The sequence below is a fragment of the Oncorhynchus clarkii genome, chromosome 18 (assembly GCF_045791955.1).
Source record: "Oncorhynchus clarkii lewisi isolate Uvic-CL-2024 chromosome 18, UVic_Ocla_1.0, whole genome shotgun sequence".
In the NCBI taxonomy this organism is placed as follows: domain Eukaryota; kingdom Metazoa; phylum Chordata; class Actinopteri; order Salmoniformes; family Salmonidae; genus Oncorhynchus; species Oncorhynchus clarkii.
Window position 1 is genome coordinate 57188155 of NC_092164.1, and position 13408 is coordinate 57201562.

The 13408-nt window shown below is 41.8% G+C and overlaps 2 protein-coding genes across 15 annotated transcripts in view; both read right to left on the reverse strand.

Annotated features, from left to right (window-relative positions):
* Positions 1-148, reverse strand: part of LOC139373754 (nuclear transcription factor Y subunit gamma-like) — a 38866-nt gene extending 38718 nt beyond the window's left edge. For 10 of the 13 annotated variants that reach the window (XM_071114710.1, XM_071114693.1, XM_071114718.1 and 7 more), the window contains exon 1: positions 35-131. In XM_071114710.1, coding sequence (XP_070970811.1) covers position 35 — 1 coding nt within the window. In that variant the 5' untranslated portion in view covers positions 36-131. Of the gene's footprint in view, positions 1-34 lie in introns of all 13 variants that reach the window. The other 3 variants (XM_071114720.1, XM_071114703.1, XM_071114708.1) reach the window with 2 other exon arrangements.
* A 1651-nt stretch (positions 149-1799) lies between these two features.
* LOC139373756 (uncharacterized) lies at positions 1800-13383 on the reverse strand. 2 transcript variants are annotated; one of them, XM_071114721.1, is made up of 13 exons: positions 13051-13383; positions 12849-12917; positions 10391-10415; positions 6389-6475; positions 6072-6217; positions 5809-5928; positions 5425-5470; positions 4049-5246; positions 3868-3916; positions 3277-3354; positions 3016-3129; positions 2606-2846; positions 1800-2479 (listed from the first exon to the last, which is right to left on the reverse strand). In XM_071114721.1, the coding sequence occupies exons 1-13, from the start codon at positions 13108-13110 to the stop codon at positions 2229-2231; spliced, it is 2484 nt and encodes an 827-aa protein (XP_070970822.1). In that variant the 5' UTR covers positions 13111-13383; the 3' UTR covers positions 1800-2228. The 2 variants fall into 2 exon arrangements, with proteins under 2 accessions (XP_070970822.1, XP_070970823.1); XM_071114722.1 differs by lacking the exon at positions 10391-10415 and having other exon boundaries at positions 13051-13372.
* Between the last annotated feature and the right edge of the window lie 25 nt (positions 13384-13408).

A 13408-nucleotide genomic window follows, 5' to 3' on the forward strand; every position in this document is an offset into this window, starting at 1 on the left:
TATTAACCATGTATATAATCTGATTTTTACTCACTTTGTTTTACGGGTTAGCACAAGTGAAGTTCAGCTCACCGTATTATTTATTTTATTTCAGTAGCAACGGGAAACAAGATGGCTGCCAAGTACTTCTGCTCTAACCGGAAACTGTACTACGTTGGTGCGCTGACGTCAAGAACTTCAAATTCTGAGCCTCAAACTACAAAATGCTTCACATAATTATTTTACAAACCCAGGAAGTCAAAGGGTGTGCAATGGTGTGTGAATAATTTAGGGACCTGCTGGCTGCTGGCCATAAATCTATGGTGCTGTTCCACCCCCTTTCCATAAGAGATTCTCTGCATCAAACATGCAGAGAAACGTGTATCTGCCACGGAAAGAACAAGTAAAACAGCTTATTCTACCACATCACTTATAGGATAATGACCTACATTTGAAAACCAAATACTATTGTGTTCCCATTCTATCCCAATGTCGATATTTTTCTAATCCTTGTATGGAAAACTACACCGAACAAAAATATAAAATGCAACAATTTCAAAGCTTTTACTTAGTTATAGTTCATATAAGGAAATCGGTCAATTGAAATAAATTAATTGGGCCCAAATCTATGGATTTCACATGACTGGGAATACAGATATGATTCTGTTGGTCACATATATGCATCTGTTGGTCACCTCATGCAGCACGACATATCTCATTCACATAGTTGATCATGATGTTGATTCTGGCCTTGAAATGTTGTCCCACTTCTCGTCAATGGCTGTACAAAGTTGCTGGATATTTGCGGGAACTGGAACATGCTGTCTTACACGTTGATCCAGAGCATCCCAAACATGCTCAATTGGTGAAATGTCTGGTGAGTATGCAGGCCATGGAAGAACTGGGACATTTTCACCTTCCAGGGATTGTGTACAGATCCTTGAGACATGGGGCAATGCATTATCATGTGGAAACATGAGGTGATGGCGGTGGATGAATGGCACCACAATGGGCCACAGGATTTCGTCACGGTATCTCTATGTATTCAAATTGCCTTTGATAAAATACCATTGTCTGTAGCTTATGCCTGCCCATACCATAACCACACAGCCACCATGGGGCACTCTATTCACAACGTTGACATCAGCAAACTGATTGCCCACACAACGCCATGTAGAGTTGAAACCGGTATTAATCTGTAAAGAGCACACTTCTCCAGTGTGCCAGTGGCCATCGAAGGTGAGCATTTGACCACTGAAGTTGGTTACATCGCGGAACTGCAGTCAGGTCAAAACCCTTGTGAGGACGACAAAAACACAGATGAGCTTCCCTGAGACAGTTTGAGCAAAAATTATTCGCTTGTGCAAACCCAGTTTCATCAGCTGTCCAGGTGGCTGATCTCAGACAATCCCGCAGGTGAAGAAGCCGGATGTGGAGGTACTGGGCTGCCGTGGTTACACGTGGTCTGTGGTTGTAGGGACGGTTGGATGTTCTGTCAAATTCTCTGAAACGATGTTGGAGGCAGTGTATGGTAGAGAAATAAACATTAAATTCTCCAGCAACAGCTCTGGTGGACATTCCTGCAATCATTATGCCAATTGCATGCTCCCTCAAAACTTGAGATATCTGTGGCATTGTGTTGTGTGACAAAACTGTACATTTTAGTGACCTGTTGACACCTGCACAAGGTGCACCTGTGTAATGATCATGTTTAATCAGCTTCTTTATGTGCCACACCTGTCAGGTGGATGGATTATCTTGGAAAAGGAGAAATGATCACGAACAGGGATGTAAAATAATTTGTGCACAAAATGAGAACCTTTTGGTGTGTATGGAACATTTCTAGGATAGTTTATTTCAGCTCATGAAACAAAGGGACCAACACTTTACATGTTGCGCTTATATTTTTGTTCAGTGTAATATTTCTTTAACCATCTTGTTTGGATCAGAACTGATTTGTGGTCACAAATGTTTTATTGTCAGTTACAATGCAGTGTTAAGTGAATAGAAGTTATTCAAAAGAAATCATTTTGTTTTCAACAACATGTCTACACCGTTCAAAGCATATTTTCGGATTACTAATGTCAAATAATTGCTACAAAACCTTTAACCCTTAAATCTAGCCATCAAGATGAACAATTAAAGCAAATAAAAGTGTAGAAACATTTCAAAAGCAAAATTCCAACAGAAATACAGTTGAGCTCAGATCAATACAAATATTTTTTACACATGGTGGTTCTACTGTAAAATCACTTTTTCCTTGCCACAAGCTCCAGGAGAGTGGAGGTGATTTTGTCTAGGCTGGTGGATTGAGGGACACCCGTCCTGTACCCCCGCTCCCAGTGTATTGGGGGTGTAGGATTGAATGGATGGTGAAGATCCCCTGCAGGTGGGTAATCACGAGGGTACATCGGCCCCTGACAACTCTCGTGGGGGTATGCCATTGGCTCCTCTGGACGAGCATGAGATTGTGGGTACATCTCAACATGCCCAAAGACCTCTGAAAGAAGAAAGATGATGTAGATGTGGAATTATTATTATTTTTAAAGTCCCACAAAAATATATACAAAATGACTGTAATGAACTTCTGCAATTTTGTTGTGAGAAACATGCATACATAGTTTACCTTCATATTGAGCTCTCCTCTCCATTCTCATGTCTGTGTCTCTGTAAGGATCCTGTGGGGTCTCTGGAGTGTAGCGCTCCTGTGAGCGTTCCTTTGAGTGTCTGGGAGGATGGCCTTCGTAATGTCTCTCCTCTTGCACTTCTCTGTAGTTTCTTTCATAGTCATCTCTGGGATTTTCCAGGTGATCCTTGCTCATGTGATTATATTCTTTGGAAATTACTGTTGGATGTAGGCTTTTGTACTACAGTTGAAATGAGGAAAGGACCATCTTACTTACATAAACCAACTTTTTAAAAGTTTCAGAGAAGAGGAAATGTTCGCATTCTCAAGTCAGCCTATGATCCATTCATCGTCAACTGACATCCGTAAAGAAACTGCGCAACATGCTGTGCAACACAATGAATACCTACCGCAGGCATTACCGCTGTCTTCTCATATTTTTTGTCTTGGAACTCTTTCAGAAGGTTACACAGCTTGTCCTTCAGGAAGTTGGCCTCTTCCACATTCTCAACCTGTATGTTATTCTAGAGGGAAAGCAAGTACATGAAAGAACATGGTCAGTTAAATAATACCATTTCTCTTCCCAAAAGTCGTCAACTAAAGGCTATGACAGTTGTCTTTGTGCAAAAGGTATGGCATTTTCCCATGTTACTCTTTTATTAGGATCTTACCAGTACATCCAAAACATTCCCAGTGTCTGGAGTTGTCTCTGCCATTGGTCTGGAGCCTGCTACTCCTTGATAAGCACCCTAAACAATTAGAATAAGGTACTCAATAAGACATTACACAGACAATTAACAAACTTTAACAATTGTCAGTTGCGGCAGGTAGCCTAGTGGTTAAGAGCATTGGGCCAGTAACAGAAAGGTTGCTGGTTCAAATCCTGAGCCGACTAGGCAAAATCAGTCAACGTGCCCTTGAGCAAGGCACTTAACCCCATTGCTCCTGTAGGTCACTCTGGATAAGAGTGCCTGCTGAATTACTAAAATGTAAAACATTTAAAAATGTCAGTTCCGCTTAGCAGAGGGCTCCCGAGTGGCGCAGCTGTCTAACACACTGCATCGGTGCTTGAAGTCACTACCAACACCTTGGTTCGATTCCAGGCTGTATCACAACTGGCCGTGATTGGGAGTCCCATAGGGCGGCGCACAATTGTCTCAGCGTCGTCCGGGTTTGGCCGGTGTAGGCCGTCCTTGTAAAGAAGAATTTGTTCTGACTTGCCTAGTTAAATAAAGGTTTAATTAAAACCATTGTCTATATACCTGTGGCTTGGCAAAAGGTTCTGACCTTCTTCTATTGTCACCAGCTTGCCTGGAGGGAAGAAGATTTTGTAAGAATCATTATAGAACACCCTTAGTGTAATAGTAACCAAAACACCTTTCACCTCAGGATGTAATGATGGAAAAGTTTAACGCGTGGTGATGTGTACTTATTCACACTTACATTAACTTCAACACGTCCTCCTCCTGTTCTGTGGCATCAGAGAACCTGCTCTTTCTCTTCCGTTTCCCGGGGCTCTTGTGGTCATCTGTGGCTCCTTCCAGGAAGCGCCGGAAAGGTTCGGGGATCTCTGTTCTCATTCTGCCACCCTCTGCTGGCTTCTGAGGAGTCCCCCTCATTCCTGATGGTCCCATCCCTCGCTCCATCTCTGGATGCTGTGGACCCCTCCCCTCCTGGCGAATGGCCTTGACAAGGTCAAACAAATGCTCCCTGCTGCCTTGACCCCCTGTCTCCATTGGTCCCTCCATTTGATTTGGGAACCTCAAGTCTTCGTCAGCAGCTCCTTGCCCATCTGGCCCCTTGGGGTAGCCACGGCCGTTTGGATCCCTGTCGTGAGATCGCCTATGAGGGTTGCCTTCTGGATAGGCTGGCCCATGTTGTTCCTCATTGTACGCCCTGCGTTGTGCCTCCTCAAGGTATCCGCTTCTACGGGTATCCTCGGAGTAAGGGTCTTCATGAACAGGTGGTCCGTGGGCTGCCCTTCCATGGGCGTGTTCAAAGCAGAGAGGAGCTTTGTCAGGATAGGCACGTTCAGGAGGAAATTCCTGCGGATAGGCCGGAACATGAGGATAGCTCCTCCCATGTGGTGATTCATCTTCTCGAAAGGCCCGCTCCTTAGAAGCTTCAGCAGCATGAAATGTTCTACGGAGAACCTCATCAGAATAGAACTGTTTGAGAGGATCATTCTCCGGGTAGACACTCCTGCGTGGAGGTTCTTCAGGGTATGCTTGGCGATGAGGGATTTCCTCTTGGTGACCTGGCCTGGACTCCAAAAACTCTCGTCTACGCATGTCCTCCAAATAATCCTGACCATGGATTTGTTCTTCAAGGTAGTGATCCCTTCTACGAAGGTCATCTTCATGATAGCCTGCTCTACGAAGCTCGTCTTCCTCAAAACCACGCAGGCTGGGGTCTCCTCCTCTCAGGTAAACCTCTCGCACTGCCCCGGACAATAAGTAAGGATCGTCTTCATGGAAGGGAGGTCTATATAGATCATCTTCAGGGCGGCCTCCTCTGTGGTGGTACTCCCCGTCTGGGAAATCCATCCTCCCTGGATGCAGGTGTCCTTCCCGCCTCATGTCTGATGGATGAGAATGTGTTGGTTTTGGCTGATTCTTGGCCCCTCTTTCTTTCGGGGGAACTGAAAAAGGGAAAATAACATTGTCAATGTTTTCAGTTTGATATTGGACAAGTTGAGAATAAACACTACTAGTTCAATGACTCATGATCGGAAAATGTTTAGTTTAGATTTTTTTCTTCTTTTTTTTCTGATTTTACTAATAGACTAATTTACTAAAAGAATTCTGAAAAGATCTTACCTCTTGAAATGTTCAATTTGCCCACATTTCGTTTTTTCCTCAAAGGCTAAAATAAAAACCAAAGATTAGGATCAGAAGATTTCAAATAGAACACAAATAACACTTGCAAATAAATGAAACAATTACTTTACGAGAGGCACATAGACTGGTATGTAGACCTACAGTGGCAGGTAGCCTAGTCGTTAAGATCGTTGGCCAGTAACCTAAAGGTTGCTGGTTCAAATCCCTGAGTTGACTAAGTAAAAACAATCCGTTGATGTTCACTTAACCCTAATTGCTCCTGTAAGTCGTTCTGGATAAGAGCGTCTGCAAAATGACTAAAATATAAATGCAAACTCTTGTCAATAAGCAGGTACCTTACCAGAGGGAATCATGATGACTTACCTTTGGACTTCCTTGCCCATTCTGTCTTTCCACAATCTCCGCCATGGCTCGTAAAGCCTTCCCCGATTGAGCCAGGGCATTGGTACTGTCCCATGTCACCAAGTCTTTCCTTTTCATATCCTAGAAAAAGGAAAGTACATCAAGCATCACTATATTTAAAGATCCTGACCACCATGATCCTTGCTTAGCTTTAATAAAACGTCCAGCAAGAGGATCATGCATGAGACGCATATCCAGGTTATGCCAGTAAATCTCCTCCTTACCAGGTAATTCTGTCGATGTCTGCGACCAATTAAATGATTGACCATGTTGGGTAAGGATGCCTCCAGATCGCATAATCTGCAGATGTATCTGGGGCCAGGCTGACGGTCATGGGAGACTGGCTCCACCTCCGCCAGAAGACTCAAACCTGACATGAAGAAATGAGACGTACAGGTCAGAAAGGGACACTTTAAACCGACAACTCTCTCTTAACTAATTTTGACCCAGTTCACTTCTACAAGTATATGCTCTTTGGGCACCAACTTGGAAGTTATAATTGTGTGTTGAATTAGACATGGTTTTAAAATACAGTATTTACCAATGATTGGCTCATCAAGTTTCAGGTATTGGAGGTAGTGTTTGATATCCGTGAAATCTGGTAACTCATGATCCCTGGTAGCCCGCCCTGTGAGATCCACAACATCAGAAGTTAGAGATCAATGCCACAATCAATGATATGGTCTTTAGATTACAAATAGTGCTTGAACAGACTACAGCGGTAAAAACGTAACAAATCGTAGCACTGGAAAAGTCAATAATTCACATACATACAGTGGGGTCCGGAATTATTGACACCCTTGATAAACCCTAGCAAAAATGACTCAAATAAATATACTGATCTATATTGCATGCAACAAAAAGGGAAATTATATTATGCTAATACAATTGCTCAGATAAAGATTACTTGTTATTAAACAATCATTTTTTTTCAAAAATATGGGTCAAAATTGACACCCCTGTTGTCAAAACTTTTCTCAAATGTTTAATGAGTTGTAGAACACACTGGGAGGGTTCTTCGACCATTCCTCTATACAGAATCCTTCCAGGTCCTTCATCTGCGTGTATGAACTGCTCTCTCTCCAGTTCAACCCACTGCATTCAAGTGTTTGTTTTTCACAAATTGTTAAAATTCATGGATAACCTGGCCATCATCCATACGTTACGGATACATACTGAAATGATGGATTGGTCTGCTGAAGGAAATGGTTTGAGTCCTTCAGACATTCCACCCAGACTGCGAGTCACTACCAAGAGACTGGCATTTTCAAGTGTTTCTTGGGGAGTTCCTTCAACCAAATCAGCCATAGAAATCGCAATGACCTCACAGCGCAGAAATCCAATTTCTGACAACTGCAGGAAAACCAGAAGTAGCTGTGGGTCCAAGGGGAGTGAACTGCAATCCTAATAGAATTGAGTCTCTTCAAAGAAATTGAAGCATGCTTACCAGGGACAGGATTGCGCAATGTTTGTCTAATATCTCAGCCGATTTTATTTTTTGCAAACTGACCTGTGAGAATAGCAGGCACAGGTCAACACATCCACTGTCTTACGGTCTGTGCAATGTAGAACTCTTGAAGTGTCCATTAGGACATTCGATAGCAGAAAAATAGAAGGCAGTCGAGGAATAGCGATGCAAATCAACATCGAGGTGACCATTCATGTGTACGGCCATCTTGCTGTTAATTCTAGTTCATACGATATATACAGATTAAGCTTTTTAACATTGTTCAAAAATAAAAGGAAAATACTTCTGCGCCAAAGGACAACCGAAACAGTTTTGTAAGGTAACATTCAAGTGTGCATACCAATAGCTACAAGAGTGAGCACAATACAAAGAGTCCCGGATTTTTTAGCAAGTGTGTGAAGACTGTGGGACCACATGACTGCGGCCTCAGAAAAGGTGCTTTTCACTCAAACACATCACCCAAAGTGTCGATGTTTTCAGTCCTCAGTGCTCGGGGTGGGAGAATGGGACAACGCATAGCCACTTGCACTAAGCAAGGGACTTTGCTAAATCACATGTCTAGTTAAGGGCTGTGTGATTGCTGGCAGGTCAGTTGTGGGCCAAAGCCTTCACTGCATTCGCAATTAAGAGTTCCCTATATAGAGAGTCCTTTAAAGAAAGTGATTGAGGGGCTTTCCAATTCCATTGCCATGTCCTCCTCTTAAAAGCATAGACAACAATGGCCTTTGGATGTTTATTTTCCTCTGTCCAGCTAGCATCTTCCAGTACATGGAGAACAGGAGAACCACATACTTACTTAGACTCAAATCCCAGTTCACAGATTTGGATCCAATTGATTGATGTGAAATTTCATTCCACATACAGACACATTTACTTTAGCCTTAATGGTTTCAGGTGGTAGACTGCAGACATACTATGGTTTAATGACCTGTTGAAATCCACCGGTGAGCATGGACTTTAATTCATTCTTATTTCGCCAGCTAGATTGGTTTGACAAAACAGCTATTTATTTTTGCAGTAACCAACAATAAAGTTCTGTTTCTCTCATACAAATGAGTGGACGTCACAGGAAATGGGAAGAGCATGTTTTTTTTTACATAATCAGGTGCAGTACCAGTCAAAAGTTGACACCTACTCATTCAAGGGTTTTTTCCACTATTTTCTACATTGTAGAAAATAGTGAAGACATCAAAACTATGAAATAACACATATGGAATCATGTAGTAATCAAAAAATGTAAACAAATCAAAATAAATGTTATTTGAGATTCTTTGAGGTTGCCATCCTTTGATGACAGCTTTGCACACTTGGCATTCTCTCAACCAGCTTCACCTGGAATGCTTTTCCAACAATCTTGAAGGAGTTCCCACATATGCTGAGCACTTGTTGGCTGCTTTTCCTTCACTCTGCGGTCCAACTCATCCCAAACCATCTCAATTGGGTTGAGGTCGAGTGATTGTGGAGGCCAAGTCATCTGATGCAGCACTCCATCACTCTCCTTCTTGGTAAAATAGCCCTTACACAACCTGGAGGTGTGTTGGGTCATTGTCCTGTTGAAAAACAAATGATAGTCCCACTAAGCGCAAACCACATGGGATGGCGTATCACTTCAGAATGCTGTGGTCGCCATGCTGGTTGTGTGCCTTGAATTTGAAATAAATCACAGACAGTGTCACCAGCAAAGCACCCCCACACCATCTCCATGCTTCACAGTGGGAACTACACATGCAGAGATCATCCGGTCACATACTCTGCGTCTCACAAAGACTAATGTCCATTGCTTGTATTTCTTGGCCCAAGCAAGTCTCTTCTTATTATTGCTGTCCTATAGTAGTGTTTTCTTAGCAGCAATCGACCATCAAGGCCTGATTCACGCAGTCTCCTCTGAACAGTTGATGTTGAGATGTGTCTTACTTACCAACCCTACCTTGTCACAAAACAAATGATTGGCTCAAACGCATTGAAGGAGGAAAGAAATTCCGCAAATTACCAAGGCCCACCTGGTAATTTTTGGGGCGGCAGCATAGCCTAGTGGTTAGAGCGTTGGACTAGTAACCGAAAGGTTGGATCGAATCCCCGAGCTGACAAGGTACAAAATCTGTCATTCTGCCCCTGAACAAGGCAGTTAACTGACTTGCCTAGTTAAAAAAAGGTCAAATAAAACATTGAAATGCACACCAGTTGACTACCTCATGAAGCTGGTTGAGTGTGTGCAAAGCTATCATCAAGGCAAAGGATGGCTATTTGAAGAATCTCAAAAATAAAATATATTTTGATTTGGTTAACACTTTTTTGGTTGCTACATGATTTCATAGTTGATGTCGTCGCTATTATTTGATCATATAAAAATAAAATCTGCAAAGAGTAGGTGTGTCCAAACTTTTCACTGGTACTGTATGTTCACAGAAACTGCTACCATGTGAAGCTATGGTACTGCTCTCTCTCTCTGAAGGTAGAGTCAGTAATGCAAAGCAAACAGCAATATAGGACTGATTTCCCCAACAACTGAAAGCATGGTTAGTGCTATCCGGGATCCTTGGAACATCCCTACCCTAGAGCTGGGACAATAAACCCGAAAATGATCGACACCGATCACTTATCGCAAGCATTTTGCTGACATTGTTCATTACGATAAGTAGCTTATACAAGAGAAATGTGAAGTTTGAAAAGAAAGTTTGCTAAAATGTGTGATTGTTAATGGGACAATTGATGGCTGCAGCCATCAAACTAGTAGTAGTTCATAGGATAATAAATAAACGGGTGCACATTAATGTTAAATGTATTGTTCCACATGGTCTTGCATCACACATCTGATCTGAGGTGCTGCATGGTGCTCATCGTGGCAGGTTCATATCGCAGTCTCAGTTTAATTGAATTTTACTCAACAAAAATGACTATGTACCAACCCTTCCATACAACGTGCACTAACACTATGGCACAGAGGGTAGTGAGCCTGTTTGAAACTCTGAACTTCCTTTACCCCTGCCAGAAGGAAGGGGCAGCAACAAGACACTTACAGAGGTCCCAAGCTCATCGTCGACAATCAGTGAGTGAAGGGAAGATGAAATTACTTACCAGTAGAAACCAGGTGGTCCTCTTTCTGTCAGGAATGAAGGGAGACGCAACCGAGAAAAACAGGTTCAGTTAAGTCAATCAGCAATGGATCAGCGGGTAACTGGTTGGTGTAACCAGCAACCTTGCTATCAGAACTACAGATAAAGATGGGGTTAGGACCCGGGACGGAATCACATGCACACCATACACATATAATAGGAAGCCACACCTAAAGCTCGAGGTGCACTGATGGGCCATTTGGGAGTAATACTATACATCCCAATCTGGACTCTGACCTGGAACTTACCTGCCCCCTCTTAATTTAGTACCTATACTTCCGTTGTTTGGGTTTGACACAAACTTAGCAACTGGGTGTCTTCATTTGATTTGAAAGCTTTAAAAAAATATTGAGTACATTGGAATTTGTGTTTTGTTCGTTTGCTCTGTCCATCCTCTTATGATCACAAGCTCATTGTAATGCAAAATTGTGGTTTGAAAACTATGAAATACCTCCAAGAGGCATACAACGACTGAAAGAGGAATGTGGTTGCTTCCAACTATAATTTCTAGCATCAGAAATATTCCAGTGGAAGACACTCCGCATGCTTCAGAGGTGAATAAGATCCATGATACTGTGGTGACAAAGTCCTGTAGGTAAGTTAAGGGCGAATCATTGCCCTAATAAATTGTCAAGATATTTCTCTATTATAATACCTCGCTCGAAGACGGTTCAATGCAAGGGACTCCGGATAGGGCTTCGGACTGAATTTGTACACTAAACCAGAGCATGCAGATCTGGTGTATAAAAATAAAAAAATATGAACAATATTCCAATTGAGACTAGTGAACAGCTTTGTACGGAGTTCACTTGTCTCACTTAACAGGAGCCAACAGTACTTCTTCGAAAGTCCCTTCTCGAGATGATCTGCTTTTGAGGGCAAAAAGATCCGTCTTTGGAGCAGCAGTGAAGTTGAAGCGGAAAGTCCAGTTGTTCCATTAGAATGAAACATGGCGATTGAAGAACCAAACCTAACATGACGGCAAAAGTAGACTCAACTTTGCATGGGAAAAGGAAAGGGATTAATCTGATCCTTTAAAGACAAGCCTAGACATAGTCCTCTGTAGGCAATGCCAGGATAGATGGTTCGGTTCCTGGGACCACCCATACGTAAAAAATGTATGCAAGCATGACTAAGTTGCATTTTTCCTTCTTCCAAATGACATATAATATTAGACCATTTTCCCTTCTACCAACTCTCTCTACATTCCAATATTCCCACAAGTTGTCATGACGACTCAAACCCAGCAATATCCATCAGTATTTTACAGCACCTAGACAGGGGACATCTCCAAGCGTCATGAATACGGCACAGGGTAAAAATGAAGGAACTCGGTAAGTTCCAAAGTCAACACCTTTCCAAGAAGAATATGACCACGATTTTGCCTCTCGTGGCTTCTGTTCAACCATGACGCAACATGAAAAAGTATATTGTTGGCACACTCCCATCTTAAAGATGTTACTGGGAGCAAGAGGAATCAAGAGATAGCAGAAATAAACTAAAACAGTTCCAGTGTGCACATATTTGTTACACATCAAGAGGTTTTAGATACTTCATGGTGATTTGTTCGTTCATTCTTGTTGGCGTAGTGCTATTTTCATCAACAATATTCACTAAAACAAGAGTTTTATGGAAAATACTGTACCATAAATCAGGTGCACCAGAAGGTGGTGGTACACCAAAGGTGAAAGCAAAGATTAACTTTATTTAAGTCCATACCTTGCTGGTTATTTGTACAAGCAGAATGAAGCCATCTGGAAAGAGGAAAAATATAATACGAGACCACAAGTGAACAATAGCTGCTTTCTGGAAGCTCTTGAAGAACACAAAACCTTGGTTCTGGAAAGAAGAGGTTAATAACAGAGGACGTCTATGTGCAATTCCATGGTAAAGGAATCATACTGAGACTTATTTTTCAAATGTATACCAAACAAATACCATTGATTTCTATGGTTTGTTAAACTTTGAACTCTATGGATGATGCACAAGGACTACTTAACAATTTCCACAGATAATTTTACAACAACACATTTACAGGAAGAACTGTGCGGATAACAGAATATAACTGAGGGAGATTTTACCGTAGTCATTTGTTTTACTGTGTAAATTGTTCAAGTAATCAGTATGCATAGAGTTGTATGGTTTGTTAAACTTTGAAATCAATGATTGTGTTGGCATACATTTTTAAAGTGAAAAAATAATCACAAGTCTGTAATTCCATCACCATGGAATTGCCCCATTCAGCACATCCTCCTGCTTGAAATTGATAACTATTTTTAAACTTACCGTTGTGATTGATTTTGTGAACAGGAATTTTACTCATGATTTGTCTTGACCTTATTACTCTATAAGCTATAAGATGGTAACAGATCGTTGTGACTTGAGTAGTTCAAATATTTGACTGCAACTTTGCTTCTTACCCTCATGTGTAGTACTGTAGTCCGGTGGATCTTATACAGGGTTTCACCCCTAATGGATCTGGTACAGATCTGAAAAACAGAAGATTCTTCCTGATGTGGTGGTGGAAAAAAACGGCTAGCTTAGCCTAGTAACGTCGTTAGCTTGTTACGAACATATTTGTGTTTAGCTTATTGTGCCTAGGCTACACTCAACGTTACTTACAGCGCAATCAATGTAGTCCTCGGCATTAGAATCCTCGTATGTCGTTTCTAAACCTTCCATTGTTGCCCCGGAAATTTGAAATGTAGCCACTTACCTAGCTAGCTGAACCGATCTAAAGATACCCTGTTGTTAGTAAACGAACGTTAGCTGATGGGTGAATAACCAGCTAATGCTAATTTAGCGAAAACAAGGTTAAAAGACAAACGTATTTCACACAGTATAAATATAAGACAGTTTTTGCAAACTATGCTAGTTATTTTTCGATCAAATAAAAGAGAAAAATGGCTTGCTGGCTTTTAGAAACCCACTTCCTGTTTAATCTGCTTGACCAACATAATTCCCCATGTTGCTGGTCTAA